The sequence below is a fragment of the Hippoglossus hippoglossus genome, chromosome 10 (genome assembly GCF_009819705.1).
Source record: "Hippoglossus hippoglossus isolate fHipHip1 chromosome 10, fHipHip1.pri, whole genome shotgun sequence".
NCBI classification, from domain to species: Eukaryota; Metazoa; Chordata; class Actinopteri; order Pleuronectiformes; family Pleuronectidae; genus Hippoglossus; species Hippoglossus hippoglossus.
The window spans coordinates 13,094,568-13,114,131 of NC_047160.1; the positions used below are offsets into that span (position 1 = coordinate 13,094,568).

At 41.5% G+C, this 19,564-nt stretch overlaps 1 protein-coding gene across 2 annotated transcripts in view; it reads left to right on the forward strand.

The window, feature by feature from the left end:
* macrod1 (mono-ADP ribosylhydrolase 1) overlaps window positions 1–19,564 on the forward strand; it is a 113,240-nt gene that overhangs the window by 1,920 nt on the left and 91,756 nt on the right. For both annotated transcript variants that reach the window (XM_034597197.1, XM_034597196.1), the window contains exon 3: window positions 468–575. In XM_034597197.1, the coding sequence (XP_034453088.1) occupies window positions 468–575 (108 nt within the window). The remainder of the gene's footprint in view (window positions 1–467; window positions 576–19,564) is intronic.

Consider the following 19,564-nt stretch of genomic DNA (forward strand, 5'->3'; position numbering starts at 1 on the left):
TGTCCTCTTTATCACTGAAGACCAAGAACTGTGGTTGATTAGAGGTAATATAAACATATTTGTCTCTATAATTTAAACATAAATCACAAGATACCACTAATGTAAAGCCTCTGCACACTGTTACAATTAATAATTTTTTAATAAATGAATCTGGCTGAGTAGAGCTGGTAATGTTAAAATAATGGGTGGGAAGATTCAATGTCAAGTATTGTCAGTTACTACAAATTCAAGAGGAGAGTTTAGCTGCCAGTCAAACCCAATTTGTCCACACCCACATCAGAGGTCTAATCACAAATCACTTGTGTGGGTGGGCTATCGGTGTCCAGTGGCTTTAATTTAGTTATTTTGATGTTAGGTATGGGAACAAACCACCAACACATGTCCCTTGTGTAAATTTACCAGATAAAAAAATGACTCATCGTCAAACTGATGAATGTTCATCCTGTATTTCTGTGTCTCATTGTCAGGTGGTTCTGAGCCAAGCCGCTATCAGAGGAATGAGAAGTTTGACCAGAAGATTTCCCTCTACAGCGGTGACATCACCAAGCTGGAGATTGATGCTATTGTTAATGCAGGTAGGTGTGTGTGTGTGTAAGTGAATGTTCTTAGTTGAAACAGTGAGAGGGTTTGTCATCCAACATGGCCACAGAGGATCTAATGTTAAAATAAAAATGGCATAAGGCACGATCTTCTTTCATTTTTATTTCCACTATTTGCTGCAAAAGTAATAGTTTTCATCGGGGAAAAGGGAAAACTCATGCACAGGAATAATATGAATAAGAAAGCCATCCAGTTGGAAATATGAGAAAGGATTAGGGATTTAAAAGCTTGGTGCTAAACTGAGCACAGCCTCTGGTCCCTTTGTGCAGTGCTGTGCATGGACTGTACATAAATATAGCACAAAACACCTGAGAGGGCGGTTTGTGCTGTGATAATGGGTGATGCTTTCTGTGTGTGTGGGAGGGACAGATACAAGCTTTTATATGGTTACCAACATACTGGGAAGTTTGCTTCAAACTAGTGTATAGTACAGAAAAATAAAAGAACAACAGAATGGTTGAGAATCAGAGGGACTGGAATCTAAAGCAGGCAAAGCAACACAAAGCGTTGATGAGAAATCTCAGTCCTGAAAAGATTATGGGCCGACTCCTTTGAAACGGATCAATGTTCATTTTAAAGGCCCAAACAAACTGTAGATTCAATCTAGTGATAGCTACTGGTGTTTTGTGAGGGTATAACTATGATAGTCAAGTGTCAATGAGCACAGCTAATCCTATATTTTATTTGGGTACTGCAGCAGATTTAGTTTACTATCCTATTATGGCAAATATTTAATGGTTTGAAAATAATCTGTACTAGTGCATATGTCCTCGAAGGGCGTGGATGGTCCCATCAAACACATTTTTTTTCAGTTTGTTTTTGTTTTGTTTACGTGGTTTCCTCTAGTAATTTGTCCTGGGTTACTACTTCTTTTATTGCGAAGAAACCATTAATTAGCTAGCGCTGCAACGTTCAATTAATTTAATTATCAATTAACTTGTTGATTTCTTTATTTCAATTAATGAATTTATTGTTGTGGTCAATTAAATGTAAAAAAAATAGTTAAAATCTTCCCATTAGAAGTTTTTAGAAGAAAAAGTCAACACCCCAAAGGTATTCAATTAAAAAAAAATTTAAATAAAACAGCGAGTCACCAGACTTTTGAGAAGCTGGAACTAATGTGTGCGTTTGCATAATTAAGCAACTCCAGCAATAGATGGATCATCAATTTTGTTGCAGATTAATTTTCTGTCTAATCATGAAATTCATTCATTTCAGTCCCACTGGTGGCTCCCACTTATATAATTTTAAAATCTATTTTAATGTGGAGCCTCCTTGTTACTATGTCAAAAAACAAATACAAGTGGTGCAATGAAACAGAGGTCAATAAAAAATTAAATATCAGGAATTGTTACAAAGGGAAGATATTTACAAATGCTGAGCTCTGATAAATTTGGGCTTTTCGTAGACAAATCAATGTCATACAGAGTAATTAAATAGTACACAAACACTGTAACTTTAGTCATTGTAACAGTTGAATAACAAGTATAATATATAGCCAACACCAAAAGCTAATAATGGCGCAAGTGCTACTTAGTAGTCTGAGCCTAATACAGCTTTGATAAAGGAGTCATTTAATCTCAGTAACCATTGTCTCCTTGTTAAAAAGCTTTTATTTAATTTTATTTCAGAATTTACTCGTTTCCTCCCATAAGTTGTTTCTTTCACCACCAGCTTCAAGAAAGATTAGGGTCTTTCTTTTGGCCACTAGATGGGGCCACAAAGCTGTTCATGCACTGAAGACCTTTTCCCACAAGGCTCTTTGGACCTTTGGGAGAAATTTAATCGGCGTCTTGGCACAGACGTAGTATGGGGGGGGAGTGAGGCAGGCCACCACGCCTAAATGATACTTGATGATGAGGCTGTAGCAGAAAATGATAGATTTTCAATGGCAGCTGACTGTCAGCAGGTGCATGCTGTGCCAGCATCCAGTGAATGTTTTGATCGTTGACTCTCATTTATGACATTACTGCTTGTGCGTGCTCTGGCAAGCGTTCATTAATGCATCTGCCCACAAATTTTTAAGTAATTATGTGTGTACGTGCAGCAGGCGATTGTAATTTGTCTCTGAGCGGCTGAAGAGGCGACTTTGTCTTGTTTTACTGGAGCTTTTACAGAGTCGCACGATGCGAAGTAGCATGGAATTAACAAGAGGAAACTGCCAGTAAAGTGTCGTTTAGCAGAGAGAGGACGAGGCAAGGTGAGGGAGGGAGAGTGAAAAACACAACAGTGCCAGAGGAAACATGACTGAGAGACAGTCAGCGCACACCAGCTGACAAAAAGCATGCAGAGTCTGGAGGAGTGAAAAGAAGATAAAAGAGAGGCGGGGGGAGGACAAAGGCTTGTATTTAAATCTCGGACTGCATTGCCATGGCAACAAGCAGGTACAGGGTACCCTCAAAGGACTTTTGGGCAGCGCAGCCAGTTCATCCTTTTCTGTGTGACTGATTGGTCGGCCGGCTGACTGTCTTTGTGGTCATTTTGTTGACTAAGTGGCTGACCTTTTCATTTGATGACTAACTGAACTTACTGAATGACTAAGAGGCTCAGAGAGTCGCAGTTAAAGAGATAAGACATTAAAAAGCAAGGGAGCAGCAAACGGACATCGAGGGGAAAGAGAAAAGTGAAGGTTAGTCACGCTCGTTTAGAAAATGACTGGAACAGCAGAGCTCCAGCATTACAGAGCAGCCACCCTGCACCTGTGGTTTTTGACATGTGGAGGGGAGTGTTGCAGAATTCTGTTCTGGCTGCTCTGAAAGGCCTTGAAGCATCATTTAGCCCCTAAGGCAGCAAACATTCAATTGAAGCCAACTGTGGCCAATTATATGCTATACTGACAGACTGGTCGGCAGGTTGGGAGGGTGGGTGGGGGGCTTCCAGGCCTGGCTGGTGGTGAGCAGTGGACTGCACACACACAAAAACACACGGATATGGATGCATACAGAGACGCCCACGCACACCGTGGGTGGATCCATGCAGATACACAGATACAGAAGCAGCTGTGGATTAACAGGTGGGAACTTGGTTATTTGCTGCTCCCGCCTGCTTCCTCCTCAGTCCGAACTCATCGATCAGGTGAGCAGGGCGTTGCGGGGAGGCCGGGCGGCCGCTGTTTGCCATTTGTGCCGCTCTCAATAAAGATTGGATTTACAGTAACTCTCCACTCCTCCTCCTTATCCTCCACTTCTCCTCCTGCCCCTCCACTCCCTCTCTCCCACTCTCCCTCCACACTTTTACAGCCCCTGGCTCCTGCCCACTCCTATAAAACACTATAAACGTAAAAACCCACAAGCACTTAAGAGCCGTCCTGGTGAGGAGAGGGGGGAGGCGGGAGGGAGGGGAGGAGGGTGTAGGGGGGAGGGGCAGAAACATCCTCCTCTTTACACCCCTCAATCACTCCGCCCGGAGAAGGAGAGCGAGATGGAGGGGAGGATATATTGTCTCTGATGGGCTAGCTGATTAAGATGGATTGCACAATGAAATGTCGTTGGACTGATGAGATCTTGGAGTGTGCGTGCATGTGTGAGAGTGTGTGTGTGCGTGTGTGTGTGTACAACATCTCAGCAGCTAACTTTGCATTAAAACCTTTTTCCAAATTGATTAAATGCAAATTTGCTTAGCTCTACTGAGCTGTATTTTTACTCGCAAAAAGTTTTATTCCTCATTTCCATTCTAGCACTTACTGTACTTTCAGCCGCCGTGCACTGTTTACTGTGTGTGACATTAATTGCTACTTATTTTGGCCTTCCCATTTCTCAGCATAGAACCAAAGTTTAATAGAAAAATGTTTAAAAACTGGACCGGTAAAACCTCTTGGTATTTTTTGTGTAATGTCCTTTTTTCCAGTGGCGCTAACCGTGTGTGAGAGTAGGCTGATAAATCTTTCAGGCTCGACTATAAAAAACTGTCCCTAAAATTAAGCTGTGCACTGTCAAATGATAAAGAATATTCGGCTCCTGTCTCAGTCTTTACAGCTGAACCACTTGTCATCGTCACAATTTTTGCTTGCTGGGAGTCTCTGGGAGTGTGTGTGTGTGTGTGCTTGTGTGTGTATATACAGGACTGTGTGTGTATGTCGCACCTGTGCACATGTGCTTGAATGTATTGAGAAGATCACATACATGCACAGTATGTCTGCATGTGCGCACCTGTGCACAGCTGCACCTGCTTGTGGCAGAAACAGTGCGCATAATCCCAGCCTTATGAATGCGTGTGTGCAGTATAATGTCTGGTGCATGAGTGGTTTGTGCATTTTGTGTGCACTCTGCAGGTATCATGTGTGCACGAGATAGAGTCTCCAAGGTTTTCTTCTGCAGGTCAGAGATAAAGCTGTTGGTTGGCACTGGAAACGCACTCTCTGTGGTAACAGCTGAGAGATACAAGATTAGGTCCAATAGTTTTCCTGCCCTGCAGGTGACGGCAGAATAAGAGAGAGAGAAGGAGCATCTGTACACTACACTATAACTTCCTCACAGATAAGAAACCTGTAAAGGAAGCACTGATGGATGGATGAGGAGATGGATTGCAAGGACAGTAAGTTGACAGACAAGGAGGGATAAGGGTCAGGAAGCAGCTGAAGGGCAACAACACTTAATGTCTCGGCTGCAAGTTCCACAAAAATACATCATGTTACCTTCAGCATGGCAACACTGTGACGTACGTTTTTTAAAAAGGAACGCGGCGGGTCAGAGGGTTGAGCGTTTCCTCAGAGATGTCTGGAAATTTCCGGCACAAACAAGCCTGTTATGACTAATGGCAGGCTTGAAAAGTTCAGTGATATTTACAGAGTTAACCTGAGACGCTAATCAAAGCTTGAAGCTTGACTCATCTGGAACAATAATAAAGGTTTGAACGTGTATTTGTTGCAAAGGTCAGATGCTGACTCAGCTCAAAGTCACATGACGGTATGAAATATGACAAATCAAGCTGCTTGTCCTGTGATCAATGTAAGAAGCAGACAATGGCAAAAACAACAGTCAAGTCCTCTATGAGCATAGTGTTTGCTGTGAAATAGTACGTCTGCTTTTCCCTCAGAAACATAATAATTTATTCCTTAATTCTTTTTAGAGCTGCAACAATTAAACATAATATTAACCTGCAGCTATTTTTGAATGTTTGTCTTTTTAAAGCAAAAATAAGAAACATTATCAGTTTCCAGTTTTTATGATTTTAGTGGAGGTGGTCTCTTTTGGAAAAGGTGGCAGTCTTTAACTGCACTGTGGGCCTGTCTGTAATATGTAAGCCTATATGCTCCTTATTGCACGTATGTATAATGTTAAACTGTTCTGAAACAACTAAATGGTTAAAAAAAACGTACTTTCTAAAAAATGTGTCATCTTGTACGTACATCTGTAAAGTAACTTTCCAATATCAGCTTAATTTTTCATTATTACAATGCTCTATATTAGGATGGATGCATGGGGTAGTCATCAATAATTCAACATCAGTGTTTTTTGAGCTTGGATGCTTCCATCGGCTGCAATATATATTCCACCCAGCGGGGGAGCATCTTTTATTGATTCCAGTGGAGTCCATGGCCGATGATGGCCGATAGCTGTAGTGGGGCAGGCTGGGGGGTTATAGAGGATGAAGAGATGCGGGTGTTCAGAAGACATGGATGACTGGCCCCAGACAGACAGGCAGACAAGCAACAGGGCATCGACTTGAACAGCTGGAGCAGAAGGGCGAGAGGCCTGTGCTCAGTGATCCTGTTTGGTGATTTCAGGAGGATAAAATAGGCGGACCCGTGGCTCTGCAGGTAGAGCCCCTTACATGAGCTTCACCTTACAGTGGCATGGCGTCATATTCCTTCTGTAAGGCTTCGCTGATTCTCAGCTGGCTTTGTCAACGGGGCTTAGCGATGTGCTCGGCGCCAAAATCAGCCTGGCAGACGTCCCTGCTTTCGCCACGCTGCTACAGTGTATATGGCAGATTGTCAGGCCTGACTTGTTGTTCTAAATTGCTTCAGAGCAGCTAAAATTATTTCCCAGATTTAACTTGAGCTACATTTTTCCTACTTGAATGGAGTAATAGGGGACATACAGTGGCAATATTTGCTTACTTAACCACTTTAGAAGGGATTTTACAACATCAAGCCAAGGATTAATGCTACAATATTTTCTCCAGTTGCTTGTGCTTAAGCTGTTGAGTCTGTTCATTTAAGTATTTACACCATGTAGCAGCTATCCGATTATTATCCAGTTGTGTAGTATTTTCTTCTGCTTCCAAATGAATGTTTTCAAGGCAGCATTTCATCTGTTGACAATAAAGTCACGTGGCTCCATTCACTGCTTGTATTAACGTGCATCTAAGTGAAGGGCTTCAAGCTCAGGTGTGTGAACGCAACCAAGACACACTGAGGATGCACGACTTAACAGTGTAGGTGATAGCTAAAGGCTCAGGCTGTGACTGAGGTTAACATCTTACTTTCAGTGTTAATAAGAAACGAAACGTATTAGGTTATTACCTTTTTGAACGTAATTGCCATCCGTGAGCCGAACAAATGCGTTTAACTTGTTGTGTTTGGTTGCCAATGAAGGCACAATTATTGTTGGGAAATCAGAGACGTAGACAGTGACGCAATGATGTGTCTCTATGGCAGCTCTTGCCCGTAGAAATTCAAACTGGTTCTTAAACCGTTTGCAAGTGGAACCAGCTAAGAACCAGCACTAGAACTCAGTTCACTTTGGTGGAAAAGGGGTCACTTAGACTGAGAAAGTAGATGCCATCACTAGTGGTCACTCGAGACGCACATGGAGAAGCATTCTAATGCCAGGTGTGAAGTGACGTACTCGGAGCTGTCGGGTTGTGATTAAAGACGCATGTTAACGACATGTATGAGCAGGGTCTCTGTCATTGAGTCGCTTATCTGGAGTTTTAATCAAGGGAGGCAAGTTGTTTTGATCTACCCGTCTCTGGTAGTACCAGGAGCCCGAGGAGGTGACGAAAAGCCCAGAACAGAGACTTCTCGTGCCGCCGAGGTCCCCCAGGCTCCACACTGTGTGCTCTCTGTCGCTCCCTCTGCTGCAGTTACCATACATCTCCCCCACAGCTCTTGTCAGCTCCTCTTAGGACAGGCTCATATTACAAGATGCAAAATGTCACACCAAGTTTCAGTCGCAGACACGTATTGTGTGTGTGTGTGTGTGTGTGTGTGTGTGTGTGTGTGTGTGTGTGTGTGTGTGTGTGTGTGTGTGTGTGTGTGTGTGTGTGTGTGTGTGTGTGTGTGTGTGTGTGTGTGTGTGTTCGTTCTAAGAAATCCTTAAAATAGATGCTATAAAACTGGTCTGAGTATTTGTGTGTTTTGTGCAGTGCCTAGATTAAAATGAGATCAAATTAAAATATTTTTCTCCTTGTACCTTTCATCTTCAGTTAATTAAAAATTCATTTAGCTGGAGTTGTATTGTTTACTCAAACATAAAATAAGTACCTGCGCTGCTGTTATGAAGCAAAGCAGGTTACAGATCCCTCATGATCTGCACTTTGTCTCCCCGCCATAGTAACTGGACTCACTTCCTTAGCTCTAGTTCCTAAAGCAGCAACCCCACCACGCTGACTTTGTGTTTTGTGAAGCAGCCCTAATGGACATATTCTCACAATATGCCTGTCAACTGTCGGTACACTCAAGCACTTACAGAGGCAAATTGGCATTGCTGATTCTGCTTTCGTTTCAGAGTAAATAAGATGTGCTGTCAAAGCTTTGCTCCGTCATGACCACCTCTCCACTCTACCTACCAGCTACTAAACCAGGACAAAATGACTGTGTTGAGCATCAAACAGAGTGTGACAAATGGAAACATTAAACCCACCCACTTTTTTTTAGTGGGAAGAATAAAATGAGTAAGAGGGTAATATGCACCTGAGTAAATGTGGTCTGAGTGGATTTAAATCAGCGAGGTCGACAGTAAGCAGGGAAGTGATTGGCAGTGTCAAAGGCCATGTACAGATATATAGCTGTTATCAGACATGACGAGTGGAAAGTGTCTGGACAATGTGGTCAGGATATTCTAGGAGGAACGTAGCAGGAGATAGTCTGAGCCAGATGTGTTCACAACAGCAGGGAACTGCAATATTCAGGTGAGGGGTCGTGCCTGGGTAGAGCATGCAGGAGGCAGGACGTGACTTAAATCCCGCACTATCACCGGCGTCGGCCTTTATCACCAAAAGCCCTTAAATCTCATTGTCTTTCCAAGTTGACATCTTCATCTGCGTCTTCTACATGTACGACACCTCTTTTTTATCCTGAGTTATTTGTGACCTTTTTCAGGTGTTTTACAGTTTTTGCGTTTGTGATGCGTTTGAAATCACTTGCTCATGGTGAATTCGCTGGATATTTTCCTGCTGTATTCTCACACGGACACACTGCGTTCTCACAGACAGTGAGATGGCAGACAGTGAGTCTTAAAGTTTTGATTTAACAAAATCACCTTTTACTATGCAAGCCAATATTCGTCGGTTTGTTGATGGAGCAGCTGTTTAGTGCTGAATTAGACTTCTCTAATTAGCTGGGTGGTCAGCAGCCTCACTGTTTACATACCAGACAAAGAATAACGGCAACCAGTAAACGTTAAGCTATTTGTAATTATGCAATATACTGCATGATTACCAATTATCAAAATAGCTGCTGCAGAATTTTCAGTCAATCAAATAAAAAACTTAATTGACCAAAACTTGCTTTATACATGTCCTGTTGCTCATGTCATCGGGTTCTAGGATGGTGTTGAAGCATTAGTGCAGAGCCATCTTTGATTCGCAGCCACAAAGAGCAGTGACAAATACATCTGTACACCTTTATATTAGTGGATTAAATGTGTAAACACAGCTGCTAAAGTCTCCAATATCCTTGTTTTTATACTGCATATCTTTCTTCTGAAAGAGAAGACTGGACTTTATGGAAGCTGTGGATATTAAAAGGTTGTTTGTAGAACATTGGTGTAAAATTGAAATTAAAATGTTAGTATTGTAGCACTAAGGAAACTTGGTTTCTGTATACACCGTGGCCCTGTAGCTTCTGAGCTCACATCTAAGCCATAGTCGTTTCTCTGAGCATCTTTTTGAGGATTTTGAATAAATATTCTTTATGATTTAAAAATGCTTATCGTATGTCTTCAGTTTCAGAACTTACATTAGTACACCCTCTTGAAGTGGTTCATTTTTGATGGTAAAAGCTGCAGGCATTTTTCATATCTTTAAGGCTTTAGATGATGAGCTCCACCACTGTGAGGAATCAGACTCTAAATGCTTCAAATTCACTTTAAAAGGTGACTGACATTTGTTTTATGTGCAGCCATAGATCTCTGCTGTTTTTTTTAGAATTCAGTCTCTACATTTATACATTTTGACCCTTGTCTTTTCTTAGCTTAAATCCAGACGCTTATATCTCATACTTTGAATCACAGCACTGGAGTTGTGTTGTCGTGTCCACTCTGTCTTCTTGTATTTGTGTCTTCACTTGAATTGCGTGAATTCAAATGCATTAATTTCAACAGTGCCGCTGCTCTAGTTTTCCAGTCCAGATCTGTCCGAGTTAATTACGGTACAACTGTCAGAAGACCACTCTGCTGGTCATTTGGGCAGCGACATTAATGCTCGCTGTGCACTGAAAATTTTGAGCTTTCAAGGTCCAGTGCCCTGAGTTTCCACGGCATGCTCCGATGTCCAGTTTGTGTCTCAATTTGAGTGGGAAGATGGAAGAAGAGCTTAACTGCTGGATTGTGCATCTCCAGAGTTTTGTCGTCTCCCCTTTCCCTTTTCCCTTTCCCCACTCCATTTAGACATCATCACATCAAGGCTGTGACCTGAGAGGAGCGAGACACTGGCATTAGACAAACGTCCTCAGTTTACAGCTTCAGATTGATTTACACCCTGACACTGAGAAGTTAACATACCCTTGGAGAGTTAATCCCTAATGTTGTCCGAGTCGGTAAATAAATGGAAAACGAAAGGCCAAACTGAAGGAGTTTGCAGAAAAGCTCATTTGTGCTAATTATTTCTCTCCCACCCCTCCCTTGTTAAAAGCTTTCCCACCCCTCCAATCAATCGCCACTTTAGTGGAGCAGGAAGAGATGGAGGAAGTGCGAGCCTCATTAGTCTGATTGGGCCGATGTGGGAGATGGAAAGAGATGGAGTGAATGAGCGAGTAAAAGAGAAAAGTAGTCAGCTTGATCATCAGCACTTGGCCCATCAGAGTGTCTGTCATCAAGGCATGTGCTGCGTTCAAATGTGTTGGTTTGTTGTGCAGAGTTGTGACTCGCGGTGGGTCCGGAGATGATCCTCTGATGGCTCCTGGGTTGAGGGGGAAGCCATTGATGGAGTTAGTGGTAAAGGTAATGTGGCTGTAGTGTTTTGCTTCAACTCATGATTATGAATTGAATGTTGATTGAATAATGTAATGACAAATGAATGACCATCGATTTTTTTTTTTATATAATCCTCACTGTCACGACACAATTATTTTTCCGTGTCTGGGTCAAAAACTTCACAGAAATATTAAGCCTCGATTTTACGACACAGAGGAAGTGTGTCTGGCTCTGTGCAGAAGTTAGAACAACACTATGTCAAATTATATCCCTCTCTTTTCAAACTTTTGTGCTATTTTATCTATCCAGCACCTATTGACATTTTGTTTACCAGATGTGTTTGTCTTTTGTCCCATATTTTCTGGCACTGACCAACCAAAACAGAAAGAAGGTGCACTTTTGTTTTCCCCGGTAGATATGAGTGGCTTTCCCCAGGTAGCGGAAATGACGGACTGTTCCAACTCGGATCCCGGCAAAAGAGCCCTGTTATTGGAGGACACGTAAGAGAGGACAGAGAGTGATAGAAACTGAGGCAAAACAAGAGTGGACCGGGCATCTGAGGGCATGGCACTTGATGGAGCGAGCTGCACTGTGCACCTCACCACGTCTAAAAGCAAACGTGTGTCTACCTTGTGGTTCTTCACGGCCACAGTCGATGGAATCCCATCGCGTCCTGCATGGCCGACTTCTGTCCAAAAACTTGTTGGGCCCGATTTTTTTTGTACAAATGTGTGCTTTGGATTTTTAGTACAGCCCCTGAGCTCCAGGATGCACAATGCAGAAGAAGAAGAGCTCATGAGTGCAGTTCAGTGGTTAATTTCTATGAGGCCAAGAAGCTCAGAAAACAAATAACAGCACATGATTCTTGATCGTAAAGCATTTACTCTGATTTGACTTCACTGGAGAAAAACTGTCATTATTATTCAAAATATTACTTATCATATCATAATATTAAGACTATATCTAATTGTAATGCATTAGCAGGAAACAAACACATTTATATTAAAGTTCGATAAACAAAGACTCAATCTAATTTCTTAATGTTTCCTTTGAATAATTTGTTTTTAGTTATATACATTATTTTCTCCACTACGGCAGCTCTTGAGTCTCATGTAAATCCAGTCCAAGTTTTGATTATGCCCGGTCTTAAAAAGCAGATAAATTTTCCCTGCAAAACTGAGAGTTGCATGACCACAGTAAATCCAGCAGAATACATAATCAGCTTCTGTTAACATGGATCCATCTGTTATTTACGTGATCCTTCCATAAATGCGTATGTAATGATGGGAGATGCACACCTTGCAAATACTCTCATGTCTGCTGTGTCTATTCAATTAATACAGCAGTGGTACATATGTTTTGCATAAGGCGTCACATCTGTGCTGGACCAGATGGCCCTGTGTCTTTTGCATGTCCTTGTTGTCTTGATACAAAACATATATTAACACATAAGTGTGTTACTTTGGGATGGTCCACCTTAGATATAAGTGATGGAAGTAGTTGAGTGAAAAATGAAAGAAAGTTTCAGAGAAGATCTACAAGTCTGACCTTCACTCCTCTGAATACCCGGCCAGTCAACATGTTAAGCACATTTAAAAACAAGTAGCGTTACTCAGAGAGCAACATTAAAGCATTTGTGTTGTCATATTAACGACTGAGGGGCCTCAAACACAGAAGATATGTCCAGGAAGAATTTGAAAATGCTGGTTGATGTGATGGATAAAATGTTCAACAGTTTGGTAGCGGCAATGGAAAAGACTATACACTGCATATAAAGATGGAAGCCAAAGTGTCTCGATCTTCCCTTGGTGGCTGGCTGCAGTATAGGTCATAAACCCTGCCTCCTCATCATAATGGATGGGACATAACAACTCAAAGTACACGTCAAATACATTTTCTCATAGATGCTTTCTGTCATTGTCAGTAGATTTTCTCACATTAAAGGCTGAAACTAACATGTGTGTATTGGCTGGATCTTGATACCGCAGCTTCATCCCCCGATTGCTACTGTGCAGACTTGGGCTCAAAATGATATCATCGGCGTCAGATAGTATTGTTCATATCCGGGATATTTTGGCTTCATTTCTGGATAGTGGGAGGAAGTGGAGACACATCGTCCAGCTTTATATACAGTCTATGACTCTGACTGGTAATGTGGATGGTGATGAGTTATTAAACCAAGGAGATCATAAATGGAAGCTAGTGTTAGTCCATTTAGTCCTTTAAAAACCAAAGAATCTTAAAATCAGATGCTACACGTTGGTTTGAACACTTCTGAGGCTATTTCTCATTAAAAATGGCTGACTAAATGTGACAGGGGCTATTGATATTGCATAAAGTCCTCTGAGGTTCTGCCAGTGTGATAATAATGTGTGACTTGTAAAGCAGCCAGCTGCCAAACTTGTGTGTCTTCCCTTGTGTAGGGCAGAGTTCAATTTTCTGTGCAGCCTCACTTAATGCACTCCTTCGTGTAGCTATAATCATTTGCATCTGCAGTTCTTTATGACAATAATAGTGTGCCGCCTGCCCTTTTTTTCAAATATTGGTTTTAGTGCCAGACAAGTAATCAGTCCAGCATCGGGGCTTTGGCTCTGCATCCAAAGTCCTCGTCTCCTTGGCCGCTCAGGTCGAATACTTGTGCAGTTGTAAAAAAAACCAAAACACACACACATTAAGTGCGGCCACAATCGCCTGATAAATAGCTTTTTTAATGAGTTTATCAACCTCTGAAGATTGGTGATTGATGCTTTTTATTTAGACTTTTGACATTTGAGTTCAACCCAGTTTCACTGAACCAGCTGTGCAAATAATTCTGAAGAGACCTGAGACACACATACGAAATACGAATAAAATCATGATATGGAAATTAAAAGCACATTTGGGAAGATTATCCACATTGTTGGCAGCGCTGTTTGAATAATAAAGTATAATGCAGGCTGACAATGAGCCTCCATTTTCTCTCATCTTTGTAATCACAGCTTAGTGAACAGAATACAAAGGATGTATCATTGTAACCCCTGAAGCTAACCTGAGTCCTCTCCCCACCGTCTCCGCAGGCAAATACAAGGGGCCCTCATTGTCGGCTCACGTGTCCCCATCACAGATGCTGGTTTTGTCACATTATCACACACGGACACGCAGAGGGAGTACAGGGAGTACACATGGCACACACTGCACATAATTGCAATCTTGTAATTTTCTCTCAGGCGTTGTTGTGAAGTGGTGCCCGATGTGCATCCCATCGGCCCCGCTGCATTATCAGAGCTTAGGAAATGACAGGGCTATTTATAGGAGCTATTTATCCACTTATCCTGTTGTTGCCATTGTCCACGGGTGTAAGTGGTCGCCCTGGTTAGAGCCGGACTGTGTCATCTTGTACAGTAGGGCGTTTGCTTGAGTGGAACATGAGCCAGTGGATTCAGCTGTGCACAGTTGTGTACGGTGAGGTTTCATAGATCAGAAGGTCAAGATAGTGAGAATTTCAAATATCCTACACAGTTTCTATGATGTTGGAAGCTCAGAGGAGAGAGATTTGATATTTAGTTTTAGCCTTTAATGTACAGACCATTTTTTTTGTCACTTGTTCAACTGACTTGTGTAATTGCAGCTGTTGCACCGTGTTCCAGTTAAATAAATCATTATATTTTGTGTTTAAGACCTCAAGAAATTCTGTTTATTTTAAGTGCATGAGTAAAGATATCCCTGTGGTCAGTTTCAGTGATTAAAATGAAAGATATTCTGCCCTAAAATGACATTGAAAATGTGTATTAGTCCTTAGCTGCCCAGGAGTGTTACCAGAGAATACAAATAACAAGAATGTGTGCAGTATTGCTCAGTCCAATACTGCTGATGATATTTGAGAGTTTATAAATATAAATGTCATTTTTTTTAAATAACTGTGACCTGTGTGAGATTTGTACTGAGAAACACCTGATACTGCTGAACAATAAAGTTTTCATTGCTGGTCAGTACATCACAGGCGGACAAACCATTTAACACCTGAATGCTTACTACATTACCTCAACCATTTGGTATTTTGGGCATTTCTTTATGGCACTTTTTACTTTGTTACTTTTGTCTGACATATTCATGGATTCAATATTATACTCAATAACCTAATATTGGCCAATAGATAGTTTTTTAGTTGCTTTTTTATTACATTCATATTATTGGATATGTTTTGTGTTCACAGGAGGGATATGACTGGAAATTAAATCCGATAAATGTCCCCAGCCCAGATAGATTCAAACCAGGAACAAGGGCTCCAGCTAACAATTGTTTTCTCTAGATTAATTTTTTTTTTTTTTTTATCCATGAAAAAGAGCCCAGAGCTGAGCATCACATTTCACAGCTTGGATACGGAGAATTGAAGGAAATCCTTACCTGAGTTACAGATTGTTTTTCTGTCAGTGGACTAATATGTGCTTCATCTTATTGTTTCTGTCGGGTGTCGTGGTCTGACCCTAACCACCAAGTCACCAGGGTGCACGGATTTATCGTTCGTTTAATAGATGTTTTGACGACAGCAGAGATCTACAGAGAAATAAGACGAATCAGGCCTTTGCTACACAGACGATACTTATTTGTAGGAGACGTTCAGAGTGGGTTTTCCGTCTTGTAAAATATAGAATATCACCTGCCTCAAATTTTTTTTATCATTAGAATTCTTAGAAACTGAAGAGGGGGCAGTTAAATAGTTTTCTTGTTAATTTACAGTAGATGAATAGCTGTGATTAATGATGTGATTTCATCACTTTGCTCAACATTTCTTCTGTAACATTTTTTAGTTCCTGTTTTTTCTACCCTCGACCCAGCCTGTTACCTTTGTAAGTGAAACGAAATGCCCGGCAGCTCATTGTGTGCTCGCTGGACTTCTGGTATGATCATAATCCACTCTGTGGCATTTTCAACTAAGTAATGAATAATTTACTGTGCTCCTGGAATTCATTTATTTTTTGGCTGTGATGTGTCTGCCTGAGCTGAAGAAAGGCTGTGAGTCGGTACTCTAGAGAAATCACAAGTTGCCATAACTACAAGTTGTGAGGTCCAGAGTGTAGCCCCGGAGAGGTGGGCAGCAAGCCGACCATGAGTGAAGGCTGAGAGCTCTGGAAGACCACATGCAGCAGGAACCCGCCGCCCAAAGCGCTCCTCGGCCGGTTGTTTCTCTCCAGTTTGCTCATGTTGGCAGCAGATTAAACCGAATGCCTGATGATTTATCATAACACGGAAAGGAATCTATCCATTATTCACTTTGTCAGGTTAAGACAGATAATGAGGCAAACAGCACAAAGACTACTTAAGGTTATAATTGACTTCAATTGTCTTCTTTTTAGATGCTCTTTTTTTCCTGACGGGCAAAGTTCCCAAAAATTCGGTCGGTAAACAGGCTCATAATTAAGCAAATTAAAGGATTACACACACAAGGCTTTGCAAATGGAATGGAGGACAATTGCTATACAAGGGCAATTTAGTTATATTTTTGTACATGCTCTCAGTATGGTTATGGCGGAAGTTCTTTGGGAAGGATTTTTTCCCCCCCTCCTTCTCACTAGAGACATCTCGCAGTCGCACCGAAGTGGCTCTGGCTCTCTGATAGACAGCCTAATTCATACAGTTGGTATTGTTATAATCCCCCGGAGGCTGTCTTAGTTTTCTCTCTGCCTTGTTTATTCCAGTGAAGTCCTCTCCATCCTTCGCTACAAAGGAACCCTGTTGTTGTTGTTGGATCACTTCATATCTCTGAGGTATTTCACCGGTTTCTTGCGGTGTGTTTGTGTCGGTGCTTGTTATCCAGCTCCGTCCAGCTCCTCTGGGACCCCCCAGAGTCCCGTGTCGCTCTATGGTGCACGGTTGTGTGTCAAACTGCAATGACTGTTGGAATTAATTAAAAATTCATGTATATCTTTACCTCGAGTTGATTTACAGCTGAAGTGAGGATTGGGGTTACAGGTTGGCAAATGTGTGTATGTGGAATATAATTTCAAATTTAGCAGTGCTTTGCTTGTACATGGGTTGATGTTTATCTGCAACGTAGCTGTAGTTTCAAGGGAGTTGGTCCCTGAGCTCCCATGTCTGTGTATTTCAGCTGTTAATATTTTCGCTCCACTGTTCTCTTGACTGCTGCGAGTTCAATCTGCGTCTGAAAAGAAACATGAACTCATGCTCAGTCCTGAAGCAGCTCTCTAATTTTTAACTTGTCTTAAGTGACTACCTGAAAATTTGTGGGAACATTTGTAACCAAAATAGGTGTAAACAAAATGGTGTGGTGTTGAAATAGATTCTGTTGTTGGGAGAGATGGTATCTGCAAGCAAACATAAATCCTGCAAAATGCATGCATTTACAGAAATACATTGACCTTTTGCTAAGGGAGCTTATAATGCATGCAAACACTGGAAAACACTTTACCAAGCGATGCAGCTTTACATCATTCTTGACAGCGCTGTGGTGAAGAAACTACTGAGCATGGAGTTCATAATGCAGCTGACCGTTTTATTGTGTGTCGGCGGGTTGAGCTTATTTGTTTAAAAAAACACATTGAATTAAAAGACGAGGCATTAAAACCGAAGACGTTCACTCTCCAACATCTGCTTGATACCTTGAACAATAGACTGTCGATGTAAACATTCACGTCCTCCCACTATCCAGAAATGAAGCCAAAATATCCTGGATACAAACTGTGCCATTTGGAAACAGAGTCTGTGCAGTAGCAATCAGCTGATGGAGCCACTGTAGAGAAGTCCCGTTACAATCACAAGTCCGTCTCAGCTGTCAATCATGATGTTTCACCCCATTTTTATAGCATCAAACAACTAATTAATATATTTACTTGAAAAATGTACACTTGGACATCAGTGTGATAAGAAGTATTTAAAATGACAGAAACCTTCTTTGAAAAAACTTTTTAGTTTGATTCCATGACCTAGACACTTACATGGAGGAGGCAGGATTTATGACCTATACTGCAGCCAGCCACCAGGTGGTGATCAAGACACTTTGGCTTCACATTCAGGAAGCTGTCATGTCGACCATCTTTATATTCACTTTATGATTTAAACACGTTTTAAGCAATAATGTCAGCATATTTTTACAGTATTTAAATTTTAAATAGATAACGCTTTTGTAGATGTAACTTAATGAAAGTATTTTTGAATAAATAACTTTGATCACGTTTGTCACTGAGCAAAAATAACTTAATGACTCAGCAGACATGTACATGACTCTGCTTGGGTGTAATGTGAGCTAATATAATTAAGATGCAGGGTTAGATGTTAGATAATGGACTGTGATAATGAAAGACCTCCATAATGACTCCACTGTTGTTTATATAACATTTGTATAATGTATACATTTACAGAATACACACACACCCACACACACACATGCATACACACAAATGTCATCATGCATCCTTTAAGTGAAATATCAATGAAAAGTCGGTTCTCAGTCTCAAGACATAGAACAGCTCTCATTGTAGAACAAACCACTTTCATTTACAATTCAGAAATTGTATTTGGTTAATTTCTGTCTAAATACAAATACTTCCTGGTGTAGGGCGCCGGCCAAATGAAAGTGAATGTGAATCCGTAAACTTTTGGCAACCACAGGACCTGAGGCTGCTCTTTAATTGGTTGTTGTAGATTTACCATGGGACGCAGTTCTCTGCGCCCTGGACACTCCCAGTTTTATTTTCAGCGAATAGGTGTTGATGAACCTTTTTGAAATCTAATGTGATTGGTCGACCCTCTACGCTGTCTTAGGTACATCCGCTGTCACTGAGTTACTTCCGCTGCGAGCTATCCGGCAAAGATATGGCAACTTTAGTGGAACTGCGGCAAATCTGTTAATTTCTTTACAAAAACACCCTTTCACAAGGTGTTCAGCAGAAGAAAAAAAGGGAGCTTGGTCCAGACCGAACAAATTTACAGATTCAGCAGCCGGCAAGTGACAAGGACGGGTTTACACCCGGGGCTTCTACCGCTCTTACTTACACTCACTGGACGTGGTGCAAGTAATGCCTTTTATTGCTTCTCCTGTTTGCTGTTTCAAAGTTTCGGCACGGAGGTACTGTGGACAACGACGTGGGTGTGAGACCTGAAACATCTGTCTGAAAAATGCAAATGGCATGAAAGTTGCCAGAGAAAAGTTCTGATTTCCACCAAGACCACACAATGAGGCTACATTTTTACAGCAGGCCTTAGCATTGCTCAGCAGCTCGATGAAGACTACAGGATTGGCCTATTTTTGTTGAGTTTGTTTGCCCCCCTAAACATTGCGCCCCCCCCCCCCCCCAATAAATTTTATCACCAGACGCCACTGATGCAGTGTATTTCTTCTTAACAAATGCCCATCACAAGCAGTTACTTCAAGATGGACACTTATACACTCCCCCGTTCGTTATATTGATCCATGCTTACACAAGCATTAGCACTCACTTAGAATGAGAGGCATGTCTTCACCCAAACACACAAGTAGAGAATAAACACATCCATACAAATACGTGCGCACACACACACACACACGCACACACAAACGAACACACTAATGTCTCAGGATAAAAACACAAGTGTCTGCTCTTGTCTGGCAGATTCTTCTAAACTGAATTGGAGCTTGCAGCAGCTGATGTATTCATCCAGTGTGTGTGATTTAATGAGGTCCGCTCCATCTC